The sequence below is a fragment of the Thamnophis sirtalis genome, unplaced genomic scaffold, assembly GCF_051295495.1.
Source record: "Thamnophis sirtalis isolate CommonGarterSnake01/CBP01778 unplaced genomic scaffold, rThaSir2_p1.2 scaffold_2, whole genome shotgun sequence".
NCBI lineage: Eukaryota > Metazoa > Chordata > Lepidosauria > Squamata > Natricidae > Thamnophis > Thamnophis sirtalis.
The window spans coordinates 57,547,236-57,573,547 of NW_028261382.1; the positions used below are offsets into that span (position 1 = coordinate 57,547,236).

Genomic DNA, 26,312 nt, shown 5'->3' on the forward strand with positions numbered 1-26,312 from the left:
TTTTTTTTAATAAAGTCAATATAAATATGTACAAAGTCTCCAGCATAGGAAATTTCCTTTTACAAAAGGGTGAGGAAAAAAGCCCTTTCGAAGCGCAGATTAACATTTCAAAAAACGGATTCATTTCATCTGCATTATATACCTCCGTGAGATCTGAAGGGGATTCTAAACTTGGCTTAGTGGAGTGGTTCCCAAACTTGGCAACTTTAAGACTTGTGGACTTCAACTCCCAGAATTCTCCAGCCAGCAGAGCTCTGCTGGCTGGAGAATTCTGGGAGTTGAAGTCCACAAGTCTTAAAGTTGCCAAGTTTGGGAACCACTGGCTTAGTGTTTCACATCTTGAAAAGACCTTACAGCTGCTTTTTTTACCATATTTTGGGAGTATAAGATGCACCTTTTCCCTCAAAAAAGAGGCTGAAAATCTGGGTGCATTTTATACATTGAATATAGTATTTTTTTGCCTCCCCAAACCTCTCCCCCTTTGCAAAAATGGCCATGCATGGCCTTTAGGAGGCTCCCAGAGTGCTCCCTGGGGCTGGGGAGGGGCAGAAATGAGCACAAAACATTTTTTGCTCAATTTTGCCCTCCCCGAGCCCCCAGAAGCACTCTATAAGCCTCCTAAAGCCTATACATGTCCTTTTTTTTGGACAAAGGGCATGCATTTTTTGTTTGTTTTTGGCCTCCCCTCCCAGGATCACTCTATAAGCCCCCTAAAGACTATTTGTGCCTTTAAAAAAACGGGCCCTTTTTTGGGAGGTCTGCAGAGTACAAAAACTTTTTTAAAAAATTTGCTTCTTCAAAATCTTGGTGCGTCTTATACTCCGAAAAATACGGTAATTTCAGGTTTTTTTTGTTTTTTTTTGACAACCGTTTTCAATTCCTCAGTTTCTTATCTCTGGTGTAAAAAGACCCATTTCTATGTTAAGGAATTTTGGAAAGCTCATCCATAGCTCCTTGTGGCTGAAAATTTACCCCCAATTCCCTGCCAATTTATTTGAAATATTTAAGTCTCAATTGTTCGGCACGTGCTCCAGCTAAACGTTAATTTAAGAGAGAAAACCATCCTCGTGTCGTGGCATTAAAAAGAGAATATTAATGTGAAATGGCCTTATTTCACATTAATGAAATTCCGATAGGAGAGAATATTTGTAGCTCAGGGCTCCTTGGTGCTCTCTGAGCTTGGTTGTTCTCTTGCAGATGTTTCATTACCCAACTAGGTAACATCATCAATGGTAGAAGGGAGTTGAGCTTGTGGAGAGGAGGAAGAGGAGGAGGAGGAGGAGGAGGAGGGCAGACTATGGGGTCTTTGATACTCTCTGAGCTTGGTGGTTTTCTTGCAGATGTTTCATTACCCAAGCTAGATAACATTATTATATAGAGGGAATTTGCTTTCATTTTTGCTGGCAGAAGAATCGGACAGTGAGATGGTTGGGGAGGAACATGGGCCATTCCTGGGATTGAGAAAAAATCAGACCAGGGCTCTGCATTGGAGGCAGAGAGGGAGTTAGACAGCAGTGAGGCAGAAGAACAGCTGGAGCCTGTTCCCAGTGTGCACATGCGCAGAACTGCCAGAGGACAAGAACAACGAAGAAAGCAGGGTCGACTTAGGAGTAAAGCCACACCTTGGAGGTGATTGGCCCCTCCCATGGGAAACAAAAGAGGAACGATCAGGGAGGGGGCTTTTGCAGGAAACAATTCATTCCTTCAGTCATTTCAAGAGTGGAAAGTTCTGGCTGTGGACTATAAATTTTGCCTTGCCCTGCGTTTGGAAACTAGTGATCTGGCAGGTCTCCAAACGAGATAAGGTTCGTGTGGATAAACATTCCTTGGAAAGACTGTTTGCTAAACCTTGCTGACTGTGAATGAAAGGAATTCACAGTCACGTAAATAAAAGGGGTTTTGCCGGGTTTTGCTTCTTGCTCTTTAAGGGAGCCTGGGTCAGAACAGACAAAAGGAATACATTCTGATTCTCTGGGTCTTTAAAATGTAGGGCTGTAGCACCTTGAAGAAATGTTCTTCAGAGTTACGGTGGGTTTTAAAAAACGATCTTAGGAGTCCATCTGCTGCAGAAGGTTTCTTAGGTACATTCAATGCAATAATAGATTTCCCTCCCCCCCCCCTTCTTTTCTCTTTTGTTAAAACTAAAAAAACCCTGTTTGGATTTTAAGTGTCGCCAGCCGCCCCAACTGATGCAGAGTCTTGAGAGAAATGAATCCGTAATATAAGATTGGGTTTAAGGGTGGAAGCGTGCAAGGAAGTAGATTTTGATTCAGCACGAGGCCTCCCCGTGCCAGGAATTCAATAGCTTGGCTTGGGGGAAGAAAGTAATTTTCTCATCACAGGGGGCCTTTCCGCCAAGACTGGCCAAAAATTTATTGGTGAAACTGGAGTTTGCATTTTGTAGGTCTCCTTTGAAGAAGGAGGGGTGGGCTACATGACCTCTAGGCATTCTTTGCATGCTAAAAGTTCTGCTAATCACGAATGAGGATCCACTCACACAGCAATGGGGCCGAGGCAAGAGGTACATTCAACCCACATGGGGGGGGGGGTTGGGTTCCCCCTTTCAGCTTTGCGTTAATGAATGTGAAGGAATGGACACCGTTATGTCTACAGTTACAAATTCCAGCGTAATCTTCCCCATGCATCGGACAGAGGACAGCTTAAAAAGCTCTTCCCTCCCCTCCCCATCCCACCCTTTGACTATCTACAGATTTGAAGCTGAAAAGGATGGTTTGCAAGGATCAGCAAATATTTGTTCCTCCGGTGTTAGCAAAAATCCAAGCAAAAGAGGCTTTTCGGAGAAGGGACAGGGAGGCACAATTGAAGACCAAGTTGTTATATTACTCTTGGTAGCCAATTTCTATCAGGATCTCCCAGGTTTTCTAGAAATCAACATTATTGGCTTAGGTTTGTCTCTTCATCTACAGTCGGGTCTGAATAGGAAGCCCTTTAGAGCAGTGTTTCTCAACCTTGGCAACTTGAAGATGTCTGGACTTCAACTCCCAGAATTCCCCAGCCAGCGAATGCTGGCTGGGGAATTCTGGGAGTTGGAGTCCAGACATCTTCAAGTAGCCAAGGTTGGGAAACACTGCTTTAGAGCACTAGTATTATTTTATTATTTTTAAATCGCCTAGTGCTAAAAACCGATTTCGGTCTGATTTTGAATACAGGCAGTCCTCGACTTGCAACCGCAACTGAGGCCAGAATTTTACGTCAGAGAAATGTGTGAGTTTCGCCCCGTTTTTACAACTTTTCCTGCCGCTTCTGTTAAGTGAATCGCTGCCATCGTTAAATGGGGTCACACGGTTGGGAAGCAAATCTGGCTTTCCCCCTCGACTTTGCTTGTCGGAAGGTTGCGAAAAGGGGATAGCGTGATTCCCCGGGACGCGGCAATCGTCATAAATAGGAAGCAGTTGCCAAAGCGTCTGAATTTGGATCTCGTGACCATGGGGAGGTTGCAACGGTCGTAGCTGTGAAAAATGGCCATGAGACACTTTTTTCAGTGCCGCTGAAACTTCAGTCACTAAATGAACTGTAGGCCCAAAATTTCTGTTGCTAAGCAAGGCGGTTGTTAGGTAACCTTCGCTGGCCTTCTTGTTGCCTCAATTATTAAGCAAATCACTGCAGTGGTTAAGTGAATTGCGTGGTCCTTAAATGAATCCATCTCCCCCCATTGACTTTGCTTGTCGGAAGCCGGCGGGGAAAGTTTACAAATAGTGATCACACCAACCCAGGATGGTGCAACCGTCTTAAGTACATGCCAAGTGCCCAAATTTGGATCCCCATGGCTGTGGGAAATGCTGAAACGGTCATAAGTGTGGAAAACCAGGTCACAAGCCACTGTTTTCAGTGCCGTTGTAAGTCGAGCACTGCCTGTATTGGGGAGATGAAGGAGATAAGCCACTGTTTTCAGTGCCGTTGTTAAGTCGAGCCTCGTCCAATGCCTGCGTTTGTGCGGAGGCTACATCTCCTAGGCAGGCAGGACTGAACAGCCCAGCGAGCCCCACCCCACATCTCCCCATCCCTTCAGTAGCTAAGAAGGTGTTAGGACAATGCAAAAAACCTGATTGGATTTGGTTTCGAAGAGCGAGAATAGCACCACGGAGACAGCTCAGCTCTCCGAATCAAAGTAGTGAAAGATTGCCAGGTCCAGCTTTGGACCTTCGGACAAGAGAGAGACCTATATACATATACACCCCACCCCACCCCTATGTAGAGAGAGATATAATACACCCCCCCACCCCTAGGCTGCCACTCTGCAAGGCTGTGAAAATCCCGACCCCATGATTGGCAGGTGCTGGGCAGGAAGGGTTGATTGGCTCCCATGGAGACCAATCCAAGGAGGACCCCACTCGATGACTGAGGGGGGGCCCCGCAGCTGAAGCTACTGCAAGGAATGGCTCCCACAACCCCCGCCCCCACTCCCGTGCCACTTGGGCCTCCGCTGTACACAAGATACACCGCACGCACATGCGCGCGCCATGGCGGTGCGGAGTGGCCTTCTGCCTTGGTCGCCTTCTCCATCTTCTCCATCTCCGTCTTCTTCTGTACAAAAGCGTGCTCACTCACATACACACACGGACTGGCTCGGCCACTGGGACACACACCCCCGGCATCGCTCTCCAATGCTCCTTCTTCCGATTTCCTGGCTGCTTAACATTCGCCCTGGTGGCTCTTCGAAGGCCTGCAACGTACCGGAATGGGACCACGCCCAAGTGCCCAGATCTTCCTTCAGCCTGTTTTTTTAAAAAAGAGAGAAAAAGGAGAGAAAGGAAAGAGAGAAGAGAAAAAGAGAATGGAAGGGAAGAGAAAAGAAGAGGGGAAGAGAAGAGAAAAAAAGAAGGAAAGGGAAGAGAAAAGAGGAGAGGAGAAGAGAGAAGAGGGGAAGAGAAAAGAGAGAAAGGGAAGGGAAGAGAACAGAGGAGAGAGAAGAGGGGAAGAGAAGAGAGAAAAGGGGAAGAGAAAAGAGAGAAAGGGAAGAGAAGGGAGGAGAGAGAAGAGGGGAAGAGAAGAGAAAAGAGAAAGGGAAGAGAGGAGAGAGAAGAGGGGAAGAGAAGAGAGAAAGGGGAGGAGAGAGAAGAGGGGAAGAGAAGAGGGGAAGAGAAAAGAGAGAAAGGGAAGAGAAGGGAGGAGAGAGAAGAGAGGAAGAGAAGAGAAACGAGAGAAAGGGAAGGGAAGAGAAGGGAGGAGAGAAGAGGAAGGGAAGAGAAGAGAAACGAGAGAAAGGGAAGGGAAGAGAAGGGAGGAGAGAGAAGAGAGGAAGAGAAGAGAAATGAGAGAAAGGGAAGGGAAGAGAAGGGAGGAGAGAGAAGAGGAAGGGAAGAGAAGAGAAAAGAGAGAAAGGGAAGGGAAGAGAACAGAGGAGAGAGAAGAGGGGAAGAGAAGAGAGAAAAGGGGAAGAGAGAAAGGGAAGGGAAGAGAACAGAGGAGAGAGAAGAGGGGAAGAGAAGAGAGAAAAGGGGAAGAGAGAAAGGGAAGGGAAGAGAGGAGAGAGAAGAGGAGGGGAAGAGAAAAGAGAGAAAGGGGAGGAGAGAAGAGGGGAAGAGAAGAGGGGAAGAGAAAAGAGAAAGGGAAGAGAAGGAAGAGAAGGGAGGAGAGAGAAGAGAGGAAGAGAAGAGAAACAAGAGAAAGGGAAGGGAAGAGAAGGGAGGAGAGAGAAGAGGAAGGGAAGAGAAGAGAAAAGAGAGAAAGGGAAGGGAAGAGAAGGGAGGAGAGAGAAGAAGGAGGGGAAGAGAAAAGAGATTACATTGAGTGGAGGTTGTGGCAGGGGGGCTTACAAACAGAATAACAGAACAGGTGGACAGGTTCTTGGAAGTCTTCTAGCCCAGGGGTCCCCAGGCCGCAGCCCTCTATCAGGCCGTACGTGGTTGGTTTTCACCCGGGCTGCATGAGTGACACACTGGCACATGGGCCCAGAGCGGTGGGCCGGCACACAAGCGCGCAGCTCCAATTGCCTAAGTGGTGGACCAGTTTCCCCCTCCCACACTGGACTTCCAAGTCATAAACCGCTCTTCTGCTCAAGCAGGAGAGCATTGAGCCCGAACTCTGCTCAAAGGAAGACAGAGAGCCCCAGCAATCGAAGAGCTTGCAAAGCTTGGACATTAGAACATCAAAGATAGAATAAGACCTTAGAGGTCATCTAGTCCAAGCAGGAGATCCTATATCTGTGGTGGCGAAAACTATGGCACACAGAGTCATTTCTCCGGGCACGTGAGTTCAGCACTCCCAGGTTTTGGCGTGCCGGCCCGCTGGTCTTCACGCGTGCAGGAGTACCAGGAATATCAGAAGGGGCAGCCGCCAGGTGCGCATGGATGCGCTGGGAGAACGATCTTCTGCTTTCCTGCGCGAGCATGTGCACCGCCCACCTCCTGGTCTTCCGGTTTCTGGCACACATGCTCGCATGAAGTGCGCATGCATGTGCCAGAAACTGGAAGATCATCTTCCCGGTGCGCGCAAGCGCATTGGGTGGCTGTGCTTCTGGTTTCCCGCACAAGCACACTGTGCGTACTCGCTTCCCGGTGCTGAAAAGGTTCTCCAACACTGTCCCCTACCATTGCAGGAACTGGGTATGTCTAGTTTGATGAAAAGAAGGACATTGGGAGACAGGATAGCAATGAGGGTAGAACACGAAGCAATGGGTGGAAACTAATCAAGGAGAGAAGCAACCTAGATCTAAGGAGAAATTTCCTGACAGTGAGAACAATTAATCAGTGGAACAGAAGTTGCCTCCAGAAGTTGTGAATGCTCCAACACTGGAAGTCTTTAAGAAGATGTTGGATAGCCATTTGTCTGAAGTGGTGTAGGGTTTCCTGCCTAGGTAGGGGGTTAGACTAGAAGACCTCCAAGGTCCCTTCCAACTCTGCTATTGTATTGTATTGTATTGTATTGTATTGTATTGTATTGTATTGTATTGTAATCAAGGGGATAAGCAACTTAGAATTAGGGAGAAAATTCCTGACAGAACAATTAATCAGTGGAACAACCTGGCTCCAGAAGTTGTGAATGCTCCAACACTGGAAGTTTTTAAGAAGATGTTGGATATCCATTTGTCTGAAGTGGTGTAGGGTTTTCTGCCTAGACAGGGGGTTGGACTAGAAGACCTCCAAGGTCCATTCCAACTCTGCTATTGTATTATTATTGTATTCCAGATGAATGGCTATCCAATCTCTTCTTTTTCAAAAAAATTAAAATTTTATTTTAACACTTCATCAACAAACACCTGACTTAAAAACAACACAGGAACTGAATGTCCTGTCTTAGAGCAGTTACATGCCGGTTTAATCTTTACAATGATGGTTTCCCTTCTTATACATTCCAATTTTACATTTATGGTCCCCTTTTTTCTTAATCTTTTTTCGTGAACTAGTCTTTATTTGTTCCTATTTGGCTGTTTGCATCCATGTGCATTCACGCGCACTTTGGCCACTCGGTCCGGAAATGGTAGCCATCACTGGTATATACCACTTTTTTCAGAGTATAAGACGCACCCTTTTCCTTCAAAAAAGAGGCTGAAAATCTCGTTGCGTCTTATACACTGAATATAGCATTTTTTTTGCCTCCCGAAACCCCACCCCTTCACCAAAATGGCCATGCAGAGCCTTTAGGAGGCTTTCAGAGAACTCCTGGGGGCTTGGGAGGGCAGAAATGAGCAAAAAACAGCCTGTTCTTTGCTAAAATTTTAACCCCCCCCAGCCCCGAGGAGCACTCTATAAGCTTCCTAAAGGCTATCCATGCCCTTTTTTACGAAAAACAGGCCCGTGTTTGCTTGTTATTGGCCCCTCCAACTTAAATCGCGCTTCTGTCGGCCTGCTGTTGTCAGCGTGCTGTTGTGGGCGCGTTGATGACGTCGCAGTTTTGTCGCCGCGGTTTCGTCGGCGCGCTTTAGTCGAGCGTGCATTTGTTGGGTCACAGCCCCTCCCAACCCCCGCAAGAGCACTCTGCAAGCTCCCTAAAGGCTATTCATGCCTTTTTGGGGGGAGGGGAGGGGAAACGGGCCCTTTTTGGGATCTTTGCAGAGTGCAAAAACTTTTTAAAAAAATTTTCCGCTTCAAAACCTTGCGGCCTCTTATACTCCGAAAAATACGGTGCATTTCTTACAATCTCTTCTTAACAAACCTCCGGAGATGGAGCGCCCACTGGAGTGAATGGCAAGGAAGCCACCCAACTCAGAGCACCGTTCCAACTGATCCGTGGTTTTCCCCGCCCAAGGTGGCGCAGTGGTTAGGGTGCAGTACTGCAGGCCACTTCAGCTGACTGTTATCTGCAGTTCAGCGGTTCAAATCTCACCGGCTCAAGGTTGACTCAGCCTTCCATCCTTCCGAGGTGGGTGAAATGAGGACCCGGATTGTTGGGGGCGATATGCTGACTCTGTAAACCGCTTAGAGAGGGCTGAAAGCCCTATGAAGCGGTATATAAGTCTAACTGCTATTGCTATTGCTATTGCTATTCTCCTTTAGTTCTCGATTGGCTCCTTCCTTGATTAGTTTCCATCCATCGAATGGGCTGAACGGGCCCCCTCAATCCCTTCCTTGGACTCCGGCGCTCCCCGGCAGGAGAGTTGCTTCCAGAAGCCTCCTCGGGCCAATTTTTGAATGCAGATAATTAACTCTGCTGAACATTTTGACAGGCCAGCCCCCTCTGCTCGCCCAGCAGCTGATGGCAGGGGAAAGGCTTGGCACGGCCCACCGCCAGAGAGCAAGCAGCGATGGCTCTGGCAGAGGGAGGCAGGGTTTTAATTTAACACGCTGTGCCGCTTCTAGGCTGATGGAGCAAGATACGACGGATGAGGCAATGCCAGGTTGGCATCGGCCACACCGCCTAGCTGGGGCCCCTTTGCAAGGTGATGTCAGATCGCGTGTAGTTTAACAGCTGCAATCCGCGGAGTGTTTTCGCTCTTGTTTGAAACCGGCGCCCCGAGAGGCAGATCCAGACCCGGGGAAATCACTTAAGCTTTTTCTAGGTGACCGAGCGAGAAATCTTAAAAAGATCCAGCAGGGAGAGATAACAGGCCTTCAAAGAAAAGAAAAGAAAAGAAAAAAGAACACACTTTTGAAGATTTGCAAGTGTTTCTTTATTGTTGTATAATGCTCAGAGGGGGGAGATGGGCAGCCATATAAATATAAGAAAGAAAGAAAGAAAGAAAGAAAGAAAGAAAGAAAGAAAGAAAGAAAGAAAGAAAGAAAGAAAGAAAGAAAGAAAAAAGAAAGAAGAAGGAAGGAAGGAAGGAAGGAAGGAAAGAAAAAGAAAGGAAGGAAAGAAAGAAAGAAAAAGAAAGGAAAGAAAGAAAGAAAGAAAGAAAGAAAGAAAGAAAGAAAGAAAGAAAGAAAGAAAGAAAGGAAGGGCATTTCAGGGGGGGGGGTGAATCCTGCCACTTACTTCAAAATCTACACATGGAACCAAGTCACATAAACATATATTTGACTGGTGCAATGTTTTTCAACCTTGGCAACTTTTAAGATGGGTGGACTTCAACTCCCAGAATTCCCCAACTAGCATGAGGAATTCTGGGAGTTGAAGTCCACCCATCTGAAAGCAGGCTGGCTGGGGAATTCTGGGAGTTGAAGTCCATCTGTCTTAAAGCACGCTGGCTGGGGAATTCTGGGAGTTGAAGTCCACTCGTCTTAAAACACACTGGCTGGGGAATTCTGGGAGTTGAAGTCCATCTGTCTTAAAACACACTGGCTGGGGAATTCTGGGAGTTGAAGTCCACTCATCTTAAAACACACTGGCTGGGGAATTCTGGGAGTTGAAGTCCATCTGTCTTAAAACACACTGGCTGGGGAATTCTGGGAGTTGAAGTCCACTCGTCTTAAAACACACTGGCTGGGGAATTCTGGGAGTTGAAGTCCATCTGTCTTAAAACACACTGGCTGGGGAATTCTGGGAGTTGAAGTCCACTCGTCTTAAAACACACTGGCTGGGGAATTCTGGGAGTTGAAGTCCATCTGTCTTAAAACACACTGGCTGGGGAATTCTGGGAGTTGAAGTCCACTCATCTTAAAACACACTGGCTGGGGAATTCTGGGAGTTGAAGTCCACCCGTCTTAAAACACCCTGGCTGGGGAATTCTGGGAGTTGAAGTCCACTCGTCTTAAAGCACGCTGGCTGGGGAATTCTGGGAGTTGAAGTCCACTCGTCTTAAAACACACTGGCTGGGGAATTCTGGGAGTTGAAGTCCACTCGTCTTAAAACACACTGGCTGGGGAATTCTGGGAGTTGAAGTCCATCTGTCTTAAAACACCCTGGCTGGGGAATTCTGGGAGTTGAAGTCCACTCATCTTAAAACACACTGGCTGGGGAATTCTGGGAGTTGAAGTCCACCCGTCTTAAAACACACTGGCTGGGGAATTCTGGGAGTTGAAGTCCACTCGTCTTAAAACACACTGGCTGGGGAATTCTGGGAGTTGAAGTCCATCTGTCTTAAAACACACTGGCTGGGGAATTCTGGGAGTTGAAGTCCACTCATCTTAAAACACACTGGCTGGGGAATTCTGGGAGTTGAAGTTTGGGTGCTTTGAAAAAAGAGCTTGACCCCTTTGTCTCTGTGGCAGCCCCTCAAATATAACCCTCCAAGCAGTTTGGAAAATCCTCGGAAAGTCAACATTTCCTAGGGGTGGAGGAGAGCTACCGTTTTTATTTTTAATTCACGTGTTGACTTGCGGTTCGAGGCAACCGGAGATCCAAGAATGGGCGAGAGAGAAGACAAATCTCCCTCAGCCCTCCTCCAAGCTGTTGACTGTTTGACCCGATGTGACCCCCACCCCCCACCCCCTTGCATGCTTGTGTTCAGAGAAAGGAGTTTGAGATGTGACCTAGAAAACGGAACGGGAGCTCTTAAGCGCTTCCAAAATTAAACGAGAAGGGAGATGGATGGCAAGGAAGCCGTAACGCCGGGATGGAAGAAACAATATAAATCCAGACAGATGGTGAGGTGGGATGGGCAGGATCGGGGCTTTTGCGGCTCGCCTGGTTAATTATCTTGTCATCCAGTTAAATTTGCATCTGCACCACAGCCCTGGAACTCCACCAAGGAGGACTGGGAGGGGGGTGGGGGTGGCTTTTATCTCCCAGGCGAAGGAGCCAAAGGAAGTCCAGACTTTTTCATCTGGCCGGCTCTCTCGATTCGTTTCGGGTTCGACGCTAAAATTAAAAGTACACTCGTTTCAAAGGTTACCTGGGAAGCGAACAAGAGGGGCTAGGAAATGCGGCACAATCAAGAGGAAGCAGAATCCGGCGGATGAATGGATGTTTCTTCGCTCGCCGCCGAGGAGAAACTTCAATGAGGTTGAAATGGATCTAACGACGCGCTCAGCTCAAAGGGATGCCAGGATGGGCCCTGCCTTAGGCTACAACACAAGGACCACAACCCTGGAGAGCCAACCCACATCAAACCATGGCTTGAATTCTAAGCCACGCTTTTTTCACAATGTGGTTTGTTGCTGTTGGTTGCGAAGTCGTGTCCGACCCATCGCGACCCCATGGACAACGTTCCCCCAGGCCTTCCTGTCGTCTACCATCCTCTGGAGTCCATTTAAGCTCACGCCGACTGCTTTGGTGACTCCAGCCAGCCACCTCCTTCTCTGCCGTTCGCCTTCTTGTTTTGCCCTCCATCATTCCCAGCACGAGGCTCTTCTCCAGGGAGTCCTTCCTTCTCATTAGGTGGCCAAAGTACTTGAGTTTCCTCTTCAGGATCTGGCCTTGTAAAGAGAAGCTAGGGTTGATCTCCTCTAGGACTGACCGGTTGGATGGCCTTGCAGTCCAAGGGACTTGCAGGAGTCTTCTCCAGCACCAGTTCAAAGGCCTCCATTCTTTGGCTTCCTTCCTTCTCATTAGGTGGCCAAAGGATTTGAGTTTCCTCTTCAGGATCTGGCCTTCTAAAGAGCAGCCAGGGTTGATCTCCTCTAGGACTGACTGGTTGGATGGCCTTGCAGTCCAAGGGACTTGCAGGAGTCTTCTCCAGCACCAGTTCAAAGGCCTCCATTCTTTGGCTTCCTTCTCATTAGGTGGCCAAAGGATTTGAGTTTCCTCTTCAGGATCTGGCCTTCTAAAGAGCAGGCAGGGTTGATCTCCTCTAGGACTGACTGGTTGGATGGCCTTGCAGTCCAAGGGACTCAATGCAGGAGTCTTGTCCAGCACCAGAGTTCAAAGGCCTCCATTCTTTGGCTTCCTTCCTTCTCATTAGGTGGCCAAAGTCTTTGAGTTTCCTCTTCAGGATCTGGCCTTCTAAAGAGCAGGCAGGGTTGATCTCCTCTAGGACAGTTGGATGGCCTTGCAGTCCAAGGGACTCAACGCAGGAGTCTTCTCCAGCACCAGAGTTCAAAGGCCTCCATTCTTTGGCGCTCAGCCTTCCTTATGGTCCAACCTTCACAGCCATCCATTGCAATTGGGAAAACCACAGCCTCGACTATACGGTTTATCTCGATTTAAAGAAAAGGAAATCTCCCTTAAACTGGGCTCTGCCACGAATCTACCCTGCATCTGTGTGCCTGGTGAGGATTTCTGGCTGGGGAATTCTGCGAGTCGAAGTCTGCCCATTTTACAGTTGGCAAGGTTGAGAAAGGCGGATTGAGACGGCGTTTCTTTTCAATAAAGCATCAGTTAATTCCAAATTACTAAATTCTGTTCCTTCATTCCCTTCTTATACCAGCGAAGGAGAGACAAGTGATTTGCGGGGGGGTGGGGAGTTATTTTTCCCATGCTCAGCAGAGCTGTTAATTAGGACAGAAAGGTGGGGGGGGAATCATTTCACATAGAATCAAAGGATATGATGAAAGAATGGAAGAAAGCAACATGGAGGGAATCTCAGATTCAACCTCGATACCTCCCATTAAAGGGGCTCAGATTCAAGCATGACTTTTAATCCATAACCTAATCTTGTTTGGCTGGTCCAAGAGTATATTTTGATATAGGGGAACAGTTCCCTAAGATGGGGTGGGATTTCTCATTGCGCTAGGCTGGGTTCTCCAAACTTGGCGACTTTAGGGCTTCTGGACTTCTTCCTCTCCCTCCCAGTGCTGATGATGTTACCTAGTTGGGTCATGAAATGTCTGCACGAAAGCCGCCAAGCTCAGAGAGCACCAAGGACCTTCTCACCAAGTGAGAACAGTCAACCCATGGAACAGAAGTTGCCTTCGGAGGTTGTGGGAGCTTCATCCCTGGAGGCTTTCAAGAAGAGACTGGACTGCCCTCGGTCAGAAATGGGGTAGGGTCTCCTGCTTGGGTGAAGGGTTGGATTAGATGACCTCCAAGGTCCCTTCCAACTCTGTTAATCTGTAAGACTTCACAGTTCAACCCCTACAAACATTCTCTTCTATCAGTAGGCGCATCTTCCTTTGCCCTCCTTGATCCCAGTTATCTTAGCGATGGCTACGATCTCTCTCTCTCTCTCTCTCTCTCTCTCTCTCTCTCTCTCTCTCTCTCTCTCTCTCTCTCTCTCTCTCTGTGTGTGTGTGTGTGTGTGTGTGTGTGTGTGTGTGTGTGTGTAAAGAGTTTATTAACTTCTACAAAGAAGACAGAAAGAACATGAGACAGGAAGCAGACAGCCGTCCCCAGCTAGTGTGAAGCCATCCAAGTTTGGAGAGCTTTACTTTCTTGCCTAACTGTGATTGGTTGCCTGACCTAGAATTGGATCCATCTATGCTTGCACACCAAGGGGAACCTCCGGAAAAAAAACCAGGGACTGAGGTCACGTGCCAAGCCAAAAAATGTGTTTAGTGACAAGGGCAAATCATGAGTAATTGGTCAATCCAGCCACTCTTTGTGCATCTGATGGCTTTCTATATTCCAAGACTTACTTCCTTCCCTCCTTCCTTTCCCTTCTTCTCCTCCCTCCCTTCTCCCTTCCCCTTCTTCTCCTTCCTCACTCCTTCTTTCCCTTTCTTCTCCTTCCTTCCTTCCTTCCTTCCCCTTTTCCTTCCTTCTTCCTCCTTCCTTCCCCTTCTCCTTCTCCTTCCTTCCTTCTTCCTTTCTTCTCCTTCCTTCCTTCCCTTTTTCCTTCCCTTCTTCTCCCTTCCTTTCCCTTCTTCCTTCCTCCTCCTCCTCCTTCATTCTCATTCTTTCCTTCCCCTTCTTCTTCCTCTTTTCCTTCCTTCCCCTTCTCCTTCCTTCCTCCTCCCTTTCTCTTCCTTCTTATCCTTCCCTCCTTCCCTTTTTCCTTCTTTCCCCTTCTCCTTCCTTCCTTCCTCCTCCTTCCTTCCCCTTCTTCCTTCCTTCCTTCCTCCTCCTCCTCCTTCTTCATTCTTGTTCCTTCCTTCTCCTTCTTCTCCTTCCTCTTTTCCTTCCTTCCCCTTCCTTCCTCCTCCTTCCTTCCCCTTCTTCCTTCCTTCTCCTTCTTCTTCCTTCCTTCCTCCTTCCTTTCTTCTTCCTTCCTCCCCCTTTTCCTTCCTTCCCATTCTTCCTTCCTCCTCCTCCTCCTTCATTCTCGTTCCTTCCTTCCCCTTCTTCTCCTTCCTCTTTTCCTTCCTTCCCCTTCCTTCCTCCTCCTTCCTTCCCCTTCTTCTCCTTCCTTCCTCCTCCCTTTCTTCTCCTTCTCCTTCCCTCCTTCCCCTTCTCCTTCCTTCCTTCCTCTTCTTCTCCTTCCTTCCTTCCCAGCTCTCTGAACAGATTCTGAAGCTCACATTAAGCCTGACAGGGTAATTACAGGAGGGAAAGTCTACCACCTGTGTTCCTAAATCCTGCAGGGATCCTGCCCCCAAGCAAACACGAAGAGTTAGTCATTTTTCTAATAGTTATAACAGGGGCTGGGCATCAGGAGAGACGTCTTCTTAACCACAGAACGCAAGGAAGCCTTCGAAGGCAAAACAAAGCCAACAGGAGCCATGGAAGGGGAAGCGGGATCTATCAAGGGGAAGTTAGGGGGAAACCGATCCCAGTTCAAATCCATGAAAGCTGCCTGGATAACCGGAGTCCCATCACTCTCAGCCTAACCTACTTTAAAGGGCCTTTTCTGGGTATTAAACCAGAGGCAGGAGGGCGACATATATGCCATCCTGAACTTCAGAAGAAATATGAATGCAGCTGATAATGATTTCCACGGCTGGATTGCACAGAAGCTGTGGGTTACAGAAACCTCGGTTATTAAATAAACTGCTGAACAGGATGTTAATAGGCAAGGGCTCGTAGACAAAATCAATTTTTTGCTTTTGGGCAATACAGCGAGACCTTGTGTTGCCACCGTACGCTTAGCGATTATTCAGAGTTACGGTGGCACTTCAAAAAATAAAAAGTCCTTAAGACTGTGACAGAATCCTCACAAGTCACGTGATTAAAAAATTTGGGCACTTGGCAACCTTCTGTCCTGCCCTGGTCTAATTAATTCTAATTCTAAATTCTAATTATATTCTCTCTTCCGTTCTGGACTCGTTTTCTTGCAGACATTTCATTACCCAACTAGGTAACATCATCAGTGCTAGAAGGGAGTGGAGTTTGTGGAGGAGAGGGAGGGAGGGAGGGAAAGAAGGAAGGAAGATATATAAATGACAGGGAAGGAACCTTAGTGCTCTCTGAGCTTGGTGGTTTTCTTGCAAACATTTCATTACCCAACTAGGTAACATTATTAGTGTTATAAGAGAGTGGGGTTTCTGGGGGGAGGAGGAGGAGGAGGAAGGGAAGAGGAAGAAGAAGAGGAGGAGTAAGACTGTGAGTTCCTTGTTGCTCTCTGAGCTTGGTGGTTTTCTTGCAGACATCTCATTACCCAACTAGGTAACATCATCAGTGCTAGAAGGGAGTGGAGTTTGTGGAGGAGAGGGAGGGAGGGAGGGAGGGAAAGAAGGAAGGAAGATATATAAATGACAGGGAAGGAACCTTAGTGCTCTCTGAGCTTGGTGGTTTTCTTGCAAACATTTCATTACCCAACTAGGTAACATTATTAGTGTTATAAGAGAGTGGGGTTTCTGGGGGGAGGAGGAGGAGGAGGAAGGGAAGAGGAAGAAGAAGAGGAGGAGTAAGACTGTGAGTTCCTTGTTGCTCTCTGAGCTTGGTGGTTTTCTTGCAGACATCTCATTACTCAACTAGGTAACATCATCAGTGCTAGAAGGGAGTGGGGTTTGTGGAGAGGAGGAGGACTGTTGAGTCCTTGGTGCTCTCTGAGTTTGATGGTTTTCTTGCAGACATCTTATTACCCAACTAGGTAACATCATCAGTGCTAGAAAGGTGTGGGGTTTGTGGACAGGAGGAGGAGGAGGACTGTGGGGTCCTTGGTGCTCTCTGAGCTTGGTGGTTTTCTTGCAGACATCTCATTACCCAACTAGATAACATCATCAGTGCTAGAAAGGAGTAGGGTTTGCAGAGTGGAGGAAGATGGATGTTGTTAGATATTCAGATGTGTCCAAAGTAGAATAATTGGAGCATGGCCATTTATGCTTCGAGTAACAACTTTGGTTTCATTTAAATCAGCGATCCATTGATTTGTTTTCTTGGCCGTCCTTCCGTGATACTTTTAGAAGCAGCCGTATCAGAGGGCCCTGAGCCGGCTTTAGCTGCAATCGGGAGGGAACAAGGCCCATCAGCCACTTTCAAGGGGCAGGCTGCCTGCAGCTTCGGGATCCAATAGGGCCCATGGATCCAATTCCCCCTTTTTTCTTTACTGCTTCCTGCAATCACCTTGCTGGAATTGGGCAGAAAATCACTCAAGTCCCCGAGATGCCAGTTGGCTGTTTTCCCATGGGAAAACAAACATGTATATATATGGCTAATTGGATCACTTAGATACAGATTAACAGAGTTGGAAGGGACCTTGTAGGTCATCTAGTCCAACCCCCTTCCAGAGCAGACCCTACACCATTTCTGACAAAGGGCAGTCCAGTCTCTTCTTGAAAGCCTTCAGGGATGAAGCTCCCACAACTTCCGAAGGCAACTTCCGTTCCGTGGGTTGATCGTTCTCACTGTCAGGAAATTCTTCCTTGTGTTCAGAGAAAGGGGGTCTGAGAGAGGCCAACCCCCCCCCCCCTTCAGCAATACTGACATACCAAAAGAGGCCTTCTGAATGGACACTTGGACGAAAACAAAAATCTAGTTGGTTTCTTGGGATCTGGGAGGAAGACAGCTGCCTGCTTCTTGTCTCAAGTTCTTTCTTATTTATTTCTTATTTATTTATTTAATTGGTTTGTGTGCCGCCCACTCTCGAAGAGACTCAGGACGGCTTACAAGTAAAAAAGGAAGGGGGGGGGGACATAAATTTTTTTTAAAAAAACAACATTAAAAATTCCACAACATTCATAACTTAGGATGGGGCTGGATAAGTCAACAGCCCCAGGCCTGCTGGAACAGCCAGGTCTTAATCGCTTTGCGGAAGGCCGGAAGGGTAGTAAGGGTCCGGATCTCAACGGGGAGATCGTTCCATAGAGCCGGAGCAGCTACAGAGAAGACCCTCCCCCGGGGAGTTGCCAGCCGACATTGACCGGCAGATGGAATCCGGAGGAGGCCTAGTCTGTGCGATCTTATAGGTCTCTGGGAGGTAACCGGCAGGAGGCGGTCTCTCAGGTAGCCAGGTCCGATACCATGTAGGGCTTTAAAAGTAACGACTAGCACCTTGAAGCGAGTCCGGAGACCAATGGGAAGCCATTTCTGTCTTGTTTGCAGAAGTTAATAAACCATTAGGGACGCGGTGGATCAGTGGCTAAGACGCTGAGCTTGGCGATCAGAAAGGTCAGCCGTTGGGCAGTTCGAACTCCTAGCGCCGCGTAACGGAGTGAGCTCCCGTGACTTGTCCCAGCTTCTGCCAACCTAGCAGTTTTTGAAAGCACGTTAAAAAATGCAAGGAGAAAAATAGGAACCACCTTTGGTGGGAAGGTAATAGTGCTTCATGCGCCTTTGGCGTTGAGTCCTGCCGGCCACGTGACCACAGAGAGGTCTTCGGACAGCGCTGGCTCTTTGGCTTTGAAACGGAGATGAGCACCGCCCCCTAGAGCCGGGAACAACTAGCACCTATGTACAAAGGTAACCTTTACCTTTAATAAACCATTTCCACCATCCCCATTCCAGTTCGTAGCCATCGCTAAGATAATTGTGAGCAAGGAGGTCAAAGGAAGATCAGCATGCCGATTAGTAGCTCAGGGTTGAACTGTGAGGTCTTACGAGCAAGTCTTGATGGCCCATAATCCCTCAGTCCGATCTCGCTTACGCCAACAGAGCTGCCCGCGTTAAGAATTGGAGAACGTCCTCACTTTTTGCCACTCCACTTCCTTTGCAACGGAAGATACGAGAAAGCAGAGCGGGAGATATTTGGTGTGCAGTGCACATGCCTTCCTGAAAGCCTCTATTAAAAGTGAAGAGAAAATCCACACTCTTCTCCTACTGCGAAGATAATCCCAATTTAGGGAAAACAGGACACAGACAGAGACCTTCACGCCCACACATACACACCATGTGTATTTCTCAGCCAAACTTGAGAAAGCCAAAAAGATAGGCTGCTTTGTTGGCTCAGAAACGGCAGCTGAGATTAGAGGAGCGGATTTTTCTTTCAACTTTGCCTCTCCCCCACTGGGTCCCTTGCCCCATTCTCAACCCAGTTCGGCTCCAGGTTGGCGACCCATCAAGAGAAGCGTGTGTCCACAAGTCGGTTGTGGGTCCTACAACCAATTTTCATTGTATTTATTATGTACAAGGACAATAAAAGCTATATACTATGCTGGTGAGAAGAGGGCTGGCCAGCAATCCTGTAGCTTCAAAGAGGGAAAGAGATTCAGAGTACAGAATCAACAGAGTTGGGAGGGACCTTGGAGGTCTTCTAGTCCAACCCCCTGCCCAGGCAGGAAGCCCTATAGTACCATTCCAGACAAGTGGCAGTTCAGTCTCTTCTTAAAAACCTCCAGTAATGAAACACCCACAACTTCTGGAGGCAAGCTGTTCCACTGGTTAATTGTTCTGGCTGTCAGGAAATTCCTCCTTAGTTCTAAGTTGCTTCTCGCCTTGATTAGTTTCCACCCATTGCTTTTTGTTCTGCTTTCAGGTGCTTTGGAGAATAGCTTGACCTCCGTGGCAGCCCCTCAAATATCGGAAGGCTGCTATCATGTCCCCCCGCCCCCCCCGGTCCTTCTTTTCATTAAACCGCATTCCCAATTCCTGCAACCAGTCTTCATATGTTTTAGCCTCTTGATCATCTTTGTTGCTCTTCTCTACACTCTCCCTAGAGTCCCAGCATCGTTTTTATAATGGGTGATATTTTATAATGGGTTATAATAATGGTATAATATTTGCAGTCTGGTTTTCCAGTTTTCTCTTCCTGTCCAAGGCAAGTTTTTATCCGAAGGGCAAAATAAGTTTTAAGGGAATGAGTCAAAAAAGCTATAATCTAAAAGAGAATGTTACCAGTGTTAAACTTTGTCTTAGAAGTACTAGCCTAGATCTGGGCATTGGGAATGTAGTTTAATGAAAAGAAGGATTTAGGGTGACATGGTAGCAATGTTCCAATATTTGAGGGGCTGCCACAAAGAAGAGGGAGTCAAGCTATTCTCCAAGGCACCTGAGGGTAGAACAAGAAGCAACGGGTGGAAACTAATCAAGGAGAGAAGCATCTTAGAACTAAGGAGAAATTTCCTGACAGTGAGAACAATCAGTGGGACAGCTTTCCTTCAGAAGTTATGGGTGTTCCATCACTGGGGTTTTTTAAGAGGAGATTGGACCACGACGTCAGGAATAGTATGGGGTCTCCTACTTGAGTAGGGGGTTGGACTAGAAGACCTCCCAGGTCCCTTCCGTTATTCTGCTATATGCCTTGCTTCCACCTCTTTCAGTCCTCGGATTGAGAAAAAGTGTGTGACACTAAGGAATTGGGACGCCAAGGAAATTCATGCCAGCCTCCGATTTTAATTTTAATTTGGGATGTGTTTCTCCCCTACTATCCACTCTTACAAAGGGCTGATTTGTTCTGTTTTGATTTGCAGATGGAAAAATAAACCAGGTCGTTGCAAGCATCGAAACAATGCATTTTTTCGGCTTGGTTTTGAAGCAGTTTGAAAATAGTGACTTAAGCCACACACAGTGACTAACAAACGGTGTTTTACTGGGATCGGCTGGACCCACCAATTGTGGTTGCAGAAGCTGGGGGGCTGGGTGAGACCCTAACTCCAATGTCCACTGGTGTGGATGCCGCCGAAATTCAGCCTGCCATGAATGGTACCCGAATGGTTTCTGTGAACCCCCCCTTTTTTTACACTCACAAACTACACGAATTGTAAACTACCACAAGTAACTGAGGCTCCGTTACTAAAACTCCTTTGCAGCCTTTGCAGCTCCTTTGCAAAACTCCTTTGCAGCTGATAACAGCCAGCAACTTTAGCATATTCTGCTAGATTTCGAAGCACAGGAAAAGCCTGCAGGCTGTTTTTTTGGGGGGAATGGCTTTATAGCTCCATATATAGAACACAGAATCTTAAGGCTGGAAGGGACCTTGGAGGTCTTCTAGTCCAGCCCACTGCTCAAGGCAGGAGCCTTAGACACTCTTCCAGGCAAATGATTGTCCAGTTTGTTTTTGAAACCCTCCAGCGATGGAGGCACCACAAGGCAAGGCGTTCGGTCGATTAATTGCTCTCGCTGTCAGAAGATTTCTCCTCCTAGGTTAAATCTCTGTTTAATGAGCTTCCACCGGTTACTTCCTGCCCTCTGGTGCTTTGCTAGAGATTCTTGCTAGAAGGAACTTTTACAGGCAAAAAATCGGGTGTCTGACCTGGAGCAAAAGTCCTCCCCCCTTTTAGCCCACAGCGGAGAGAAACTTTAAGAGCTGGCTAGCAAAAGACACACCTGTCTAGGAAAACTCACCGTCCAAAACTGCCCGTCACCTCGGCTGCCTCCAGCTCTGCCCACAGTGCCAATTGAGGCTTTTTGCAGAATTTGTGGCCGGCAGTGCCAGCCCAGGCAAGCTGGAACCTGTTCCCTGGCTCAGAACCTGCACGCTTAAAAACCCAACTCCTGACCTCAAACACCGATCTTTTTGTCTTTTTTATTTTTCTCCCCTTTTCTCCCTGGCTGATCTGGAGCGATCCCTCGGAGTGGCAATTAGCCCTTTCCTGATTAAAGATGCCACTTTTTTTAGCCCCGGAGCAGAGATGGAAGAGCGAATCTCACAGGTATGTCTCAATGCCCAGCTTGGCGTGCCATTCTTCCACCACCACCACCATCCCTTTGGCTGGCTATGCAGAAGCCGATGCCCGGGAGGCAAAGCTTAATCCACGCAACTTTCAAGAGTCGCAACATTTGGAGGGCTGGGAAATTCAGAGCCCTGCAATCAATTTGGTCAGTATTGCACTGTTTTCCCCCTTGAACTGCCTCTGGGAAGCCCACACGCAAACCTCAGGATGAACCCACTGCCCCTTTTGATGGGAGCTGCAAAATGTCCGTGGAAACTAGCACTGATGACGTTACCTAGTTTGGGTATTGAAACGTCTGCAAGAAAAGCACCAAGCTCCAGAGAGCACCAAGGATGCGCTCTTGTCAACCCTGAGCCACCAATATTCTCCCAGAAGCTGTGAAAAGCTTCGCATCAACCTCCCCTTAACAGAGAAACAGTGGGAAGGGACCTCGGAGGTCTTCTAGTCCAACCCCCTGCTCCTTGGGTTTCGGGCCACCTTGCTTTCCAAGCGCTCCACAGCCACAGCTATTCCCCTGGACCTTGTGGCAATGAGTTCCACAAGATAGTGTTTAAGTTTAGTTCAGGGCATTTCTATCACCGGAGAGGGAATTCTCACTACACCGCCTACAGGATGCTTTCTGGTGGCCCAAGCATCTCCCTGCACATCCTTGAACCGTCAAGCCTTCTGGGCTGGCCCTGTGGCTGCTCCATTTTCACAGGTAAGGGGAGGGAAGCAGAGGTGAGCTCCGGAGCTGCGCTCCTGACCTAGCAGAAAGCATCCCAAGCTCGCTTCCTCGGAGAGCCAAGGCCAGGAGGGCTGGGGAAGATGGGAGCTGTAGTCCTGCAGGACAGGAGGGGGGGATGGAGACGCTTCCCCCGCGGGACCCTCAGGTAAAGATACGCACACATGCACGCACGCACACACCATCCTTCCTCCGCGCCGCCGCTCACCTGCCGCGGATGCCGCTGACTCGCTCGGCCGCCCGTCGAGGGGCCGTCGCTCCGGCCGCCCTTACATGCGCCCCCGGCGGCTCAGCCAGGCCAGGGCGGCCAGCAGCGCCAAGGAAGTGGCCAGGCCGGTGCCGGCGGAGGCGCGGCGGCTCCTGGCCGCCCTCCGCGCCGCCGTCCGCGCCTGCAGCTCATCGCCGATGGCCTGGAGGCGCGCCGCGGTGAGCTGCGCTCCGGAGACGCGCGCCCTGCCCGGGCTGCTGCTGCTGCTGTTGCCGCCTCCGCCGCCTCCGCCGTGGCTGCTGCAGAAACCGCCGGCCGTGGGGCGGCCGGGCAGGGCGCAGGGGCACATGGCCGGGCCCGCCGACGGCGCGACGCTGCTCCAGCCGCCGCCGCCGCTGCTCCCTCCGGCCAGCCCAGCGCCGATCGCCAGCCCAGCGCCCGCTTCGCCCGCCAGCCGCCGCCGCCGCCTCCTCCTCCTCCTGCCGCGGCTGTCAGTCTGGCGCGGAGCGAGGCGCGCTCGGGCGTCACATGCTGGCTGAGATCATCCTCCTCCTCCTCCTCGACGGGGCGGCCGCAAGACGGCGGCGGCGAGGGAGGCAGGCGGGCGGGCGGCGGGCGGGCGGACGAGCGAGCGGAGAGCCTTAACTCTTCCCTTCCCTCTTTCCCTTCCTCCCCTCCTCTGCTTCTCATTTTCTTTCTCTCTCTTTCCTTCCCTCCTTCCTTCTCTCACCTTCCTTCCTTTCCTTTCTTTTTCTTTCCTCTCCTTTCATTCTTCTGTTTTCTTTCCCCTTCCTTCCTTCCTTTCCATTTTCTCCCTTTCCTTCCTCCCCCCTCTGCTTCTCATCCTTTCTCTTCCACATCTTTCCTTCCCTCCTTCCTTCCTTCCCCCTTCCTTTCATTTCCATTCTTCTCTTTCTTCCTTTCCTTCTTCTGTTTCCTTTCCTTCCTTCCTTTCCATTTTCTCCCTTCCCTTCCTCCCCTCCTCTGCTTCTCATCCTCTCTCTCTCTCTCTTCCACATCTTTCCTTCCCTCCTTCCTTCTCTCACCTTCCTTCCTTTCCCTTTTCCCTTCCTTCTTGTATTTCTTTTCTCCTTCCTTCCTTCCACCCTTCCTTTCATTTTCTCCCTTCCCTTCCCTCCTTCTTGAAATCTCTTTCATTCTATTCTTGATTTCCTCTTTGTACCTCCCCCTCTTTCTTTCTTTCTTTCTTTCTTTCTTTCTTTCTTTCTTTCTTTCTAGTTATTATCCTGTCTTATCCTATCCTTCCATCCTCTCTATCTCCCCTCTCTCCTATTCTATCCTCTATCTACTGTATATGTCTATCTATGCATCTATTATCCTGTTTCCTTCCTTCCTTCCTTTCTTCTTTCCTTCCTTCCTTCCTTCCTTCCTCAGGCTCTTCTTCCTTCCTGATTTTCATTTTCTTTCTTTCCTCCTTTTTTTTGCTTCGGTATGTTTCTTTACCTCTCTCTTTTCAAATGTCCTTAATTGTGCCATTCTTAACAGTCAAGCAAGTTCCTGTCATGACTATATAACATTTATGGATTTATTTATTTCACTTTGTCAGGGAAGAGCGGATCTGTGTTCACTTTAAAGTACCCCGTTGCTGTGCCTTTCATCTAGATCTCACATCATGCTTTTATTTTTAACATTGGATGGTCCTGCACAAAACTGTGAAGTCTTTGGTGCTCTCTGAGCTTGGTGATTTTCATGCAACATTTCATCACCAAGCTAGGTAACATTATCAGTGCTGGAAGGGAGCAGATTTTGTGTTCTGTTTATATGTTCCTCAAGGAATCATCAACTCAGATAGTCAAACAGCCTAATCAAGAATACACCCACTGACAGAGCAAGCCACTAGTATAAACAGAGAGCATCTACTGCCTTCTAGCACTGATGATGTTACCTAGTTTGGATGATGAAATGCCTGCAAGAAAGCAACCAACCTCAGAGAGTACCAAAGACTCCACAGTTCTCCTCCTCCTCCCCCTCCTCCTCCTCCTCTTCCTCCTCCTCCTTGAAAACTCCACTCCCTTCTAGCACTGATGATGTTACCTAGCTGGATAATGAAACGTCTGCAAGAAAACCACCAAGCTCAGAGAGCACTAAGGACCCCCACCCTCCTCCTCCTCTCTGCAAACTCCACTCCACCGGAGTCCTACGGGATTGGGCGGCATATAAATTTATTAAATTACAATTACAATTACAATTACTCCTTTAAACCCTTAAACTAAAACATTGTCCTATCGCCCTTCCAGGTAGATAGGAACATATGAAGCAGCTACCTCCGTTCACCCTTGAAGCAGGTTTTGCAAAGGGGATGAGAAAGCACATTCTTGGGAGGGTATCTCCTAGTCCTTGCACACTTTACACACTCAAGACTTATGGAAAAGCACAGCCTAGCATTTCATGCAAGGTGTGAAGCCACCCTATATTTTAAAATCTTTGACATGGGAGTGTTAACTTTTAATTGCTGTGGAATTATAAGTTCCCCAATAGGCAATTCTCCCACAGGATGAACTGAGTGCTTGACAAATTGTTGATTTAAAAAAAACACTGTTCACAGATTGGGGAAAAAAAACCCTTTTGCGGAATATGTACAAGCAAAGAGAGACAGCAAACTAACAACAAGAGTGAGGCATCTTAATGAAATGCTCAAATATATTGAAATGCTAGACAGCTTTATATTTTGAGATTGGACTGAAGTAGCCAATTGACTGTTCCAAAGGTGCCTTTTTTAAGGAGGCAACTGGACTTTCTTCTTTTTTTTTCTGAACCTTCTTCAGCTCTGGCAGAATAGTGGGGAATATCAGAGCTGAGGAAGCTTCTTGGATGAGAAGGAAAAAAAACAAGAAAGTCCAGTGGCCTCCTGGGGGAAAAAAAGCATTTTTGGGACAACCATGACCTGGATGCAGTGGTGGGTTTCAAAAATTGTTTGATCCTACTCTGTGGGTGTGGCCTCCTTTGTGGGAGTGGCTTGCCACCCATGTGACCGGATGGGAGTGGCTTGCCGCTCATGTGACCGGATATGAAGATGCCGACGACACTTGTCAGAACCACCTTAAATTACCCCACACACAGCACTGGCCTGCATAAGAATAGGATGTAAACTTGTTTTTTAAAAGGCATCTTTGGTTTGCGTTAAAACAACTTCAACACACGCAATGTTCTGATTGCACCACAAACGCAGTAGTCATCCTTACCTTTCACAGAGGCCCTGAGTTTTATAAATATGAGCATGATAGTGTAGAATAATCATATCCAAGGACCAGTGGTGGCTTTCAAAAAAGTTTGGAGCCTCTTCTGTAGGCGTGGCCTGTTTTCCGGGTCCACTGGTGGAACCTCTTCTAACCAGTTCAGTAGATTTGACGAACCGGTTCTACCGAATAGGTGCGAACTGGTAGGAACCCACCTCTGCCTGAATGACAGAGAATCTCTGCAGACTTTTAGCCAATTGAGTGGTTTTTTTTTAAAAAAAGACTAACTACTTCTGCTTTAGCTTCTTTTTGACAAGAATAAATAAAGCAAATATTCCAAACTAAAGAAAGGCCTCCAGGAAATCACCTCACCCTCTTTGGAACATTATAAATATATAGAAATGATAAGTCAAGAAGCTTGTCTGTCTAAATAAATTTCACAAATCAATGTGTGAGCCCTGCTGTTTTTCTGGTCAGTTTCCCAAAGCCTACAGAACACCCCTCTCTTGCCCCAACAGCTTCCCATAAACCAAGTGAACATTACTGTATGCTGGCTGGGGAATTATGGGCGTTGAAAGTCCCACACATCTTAAAGTTGCCAAGTTTGGGGAAAAACACTGTACTAAGCCTATGCGTAGACCAGTGGTGGGATTCAAGACTGGATTATTGTAATGCACTCTACATGGGGCTGCCCTTGAAGAGTGTTCGAAGACTCCAATTAGTCCAGAATGCAGCCGCGCGAGCGATTGTGGGTGCACCAAGGTACACCCACGTTACACCTATCCTCCGCGAGCTGCACTGGCTACCGATCGGTCTCCAGACCCGCTTCAAGGTGCTGGTCGCTACCTATCATCGGACCTGGGTACCTGAGAGACCGCCTCCTGCCGATTACCTCTCTCAGACCAATTAGATCGCACAGGTTGGGTCTCCTCCGGATTCCATCTGCCAGCCAATGTCGGCTGGAGACTCCCCGGGTGAGAGCCTTCTCTGTTGCAGCTCCGGCCCTCTGGAACAAGCTCCCTGTTGAGATCTGGATCCTTACTACCCTCCCGGCCTTCCGCAAAGCCACCAAGTCCTGGCTGTTCCAGCAGGCTGGGGGG

The 26,312-nt window shown here is 48.2% G+C and overlaps 1 protein-coding gene across 1 annotated transcript; it reads right to left on the reverse strand.

The window, feature by feature from the left end:
* Window positions 1-22,076: 22,076 nt before the first annotated feature.
* Window positions 22,077-22,364, reverse strand: HRK (harakiri, BCL2 interacting protein). The gene has a single exon (XM_087703749.1). The coding sequence runs from the start codon at window positions 22,362-22,364 to the stop codon at window positions 22,077-22,079; it is 288 nt and encodes a 95-aa protein (XP_087559875.1).
* Window positions 22,365-26,312: the final 3,948 nt, after the last annotated feature.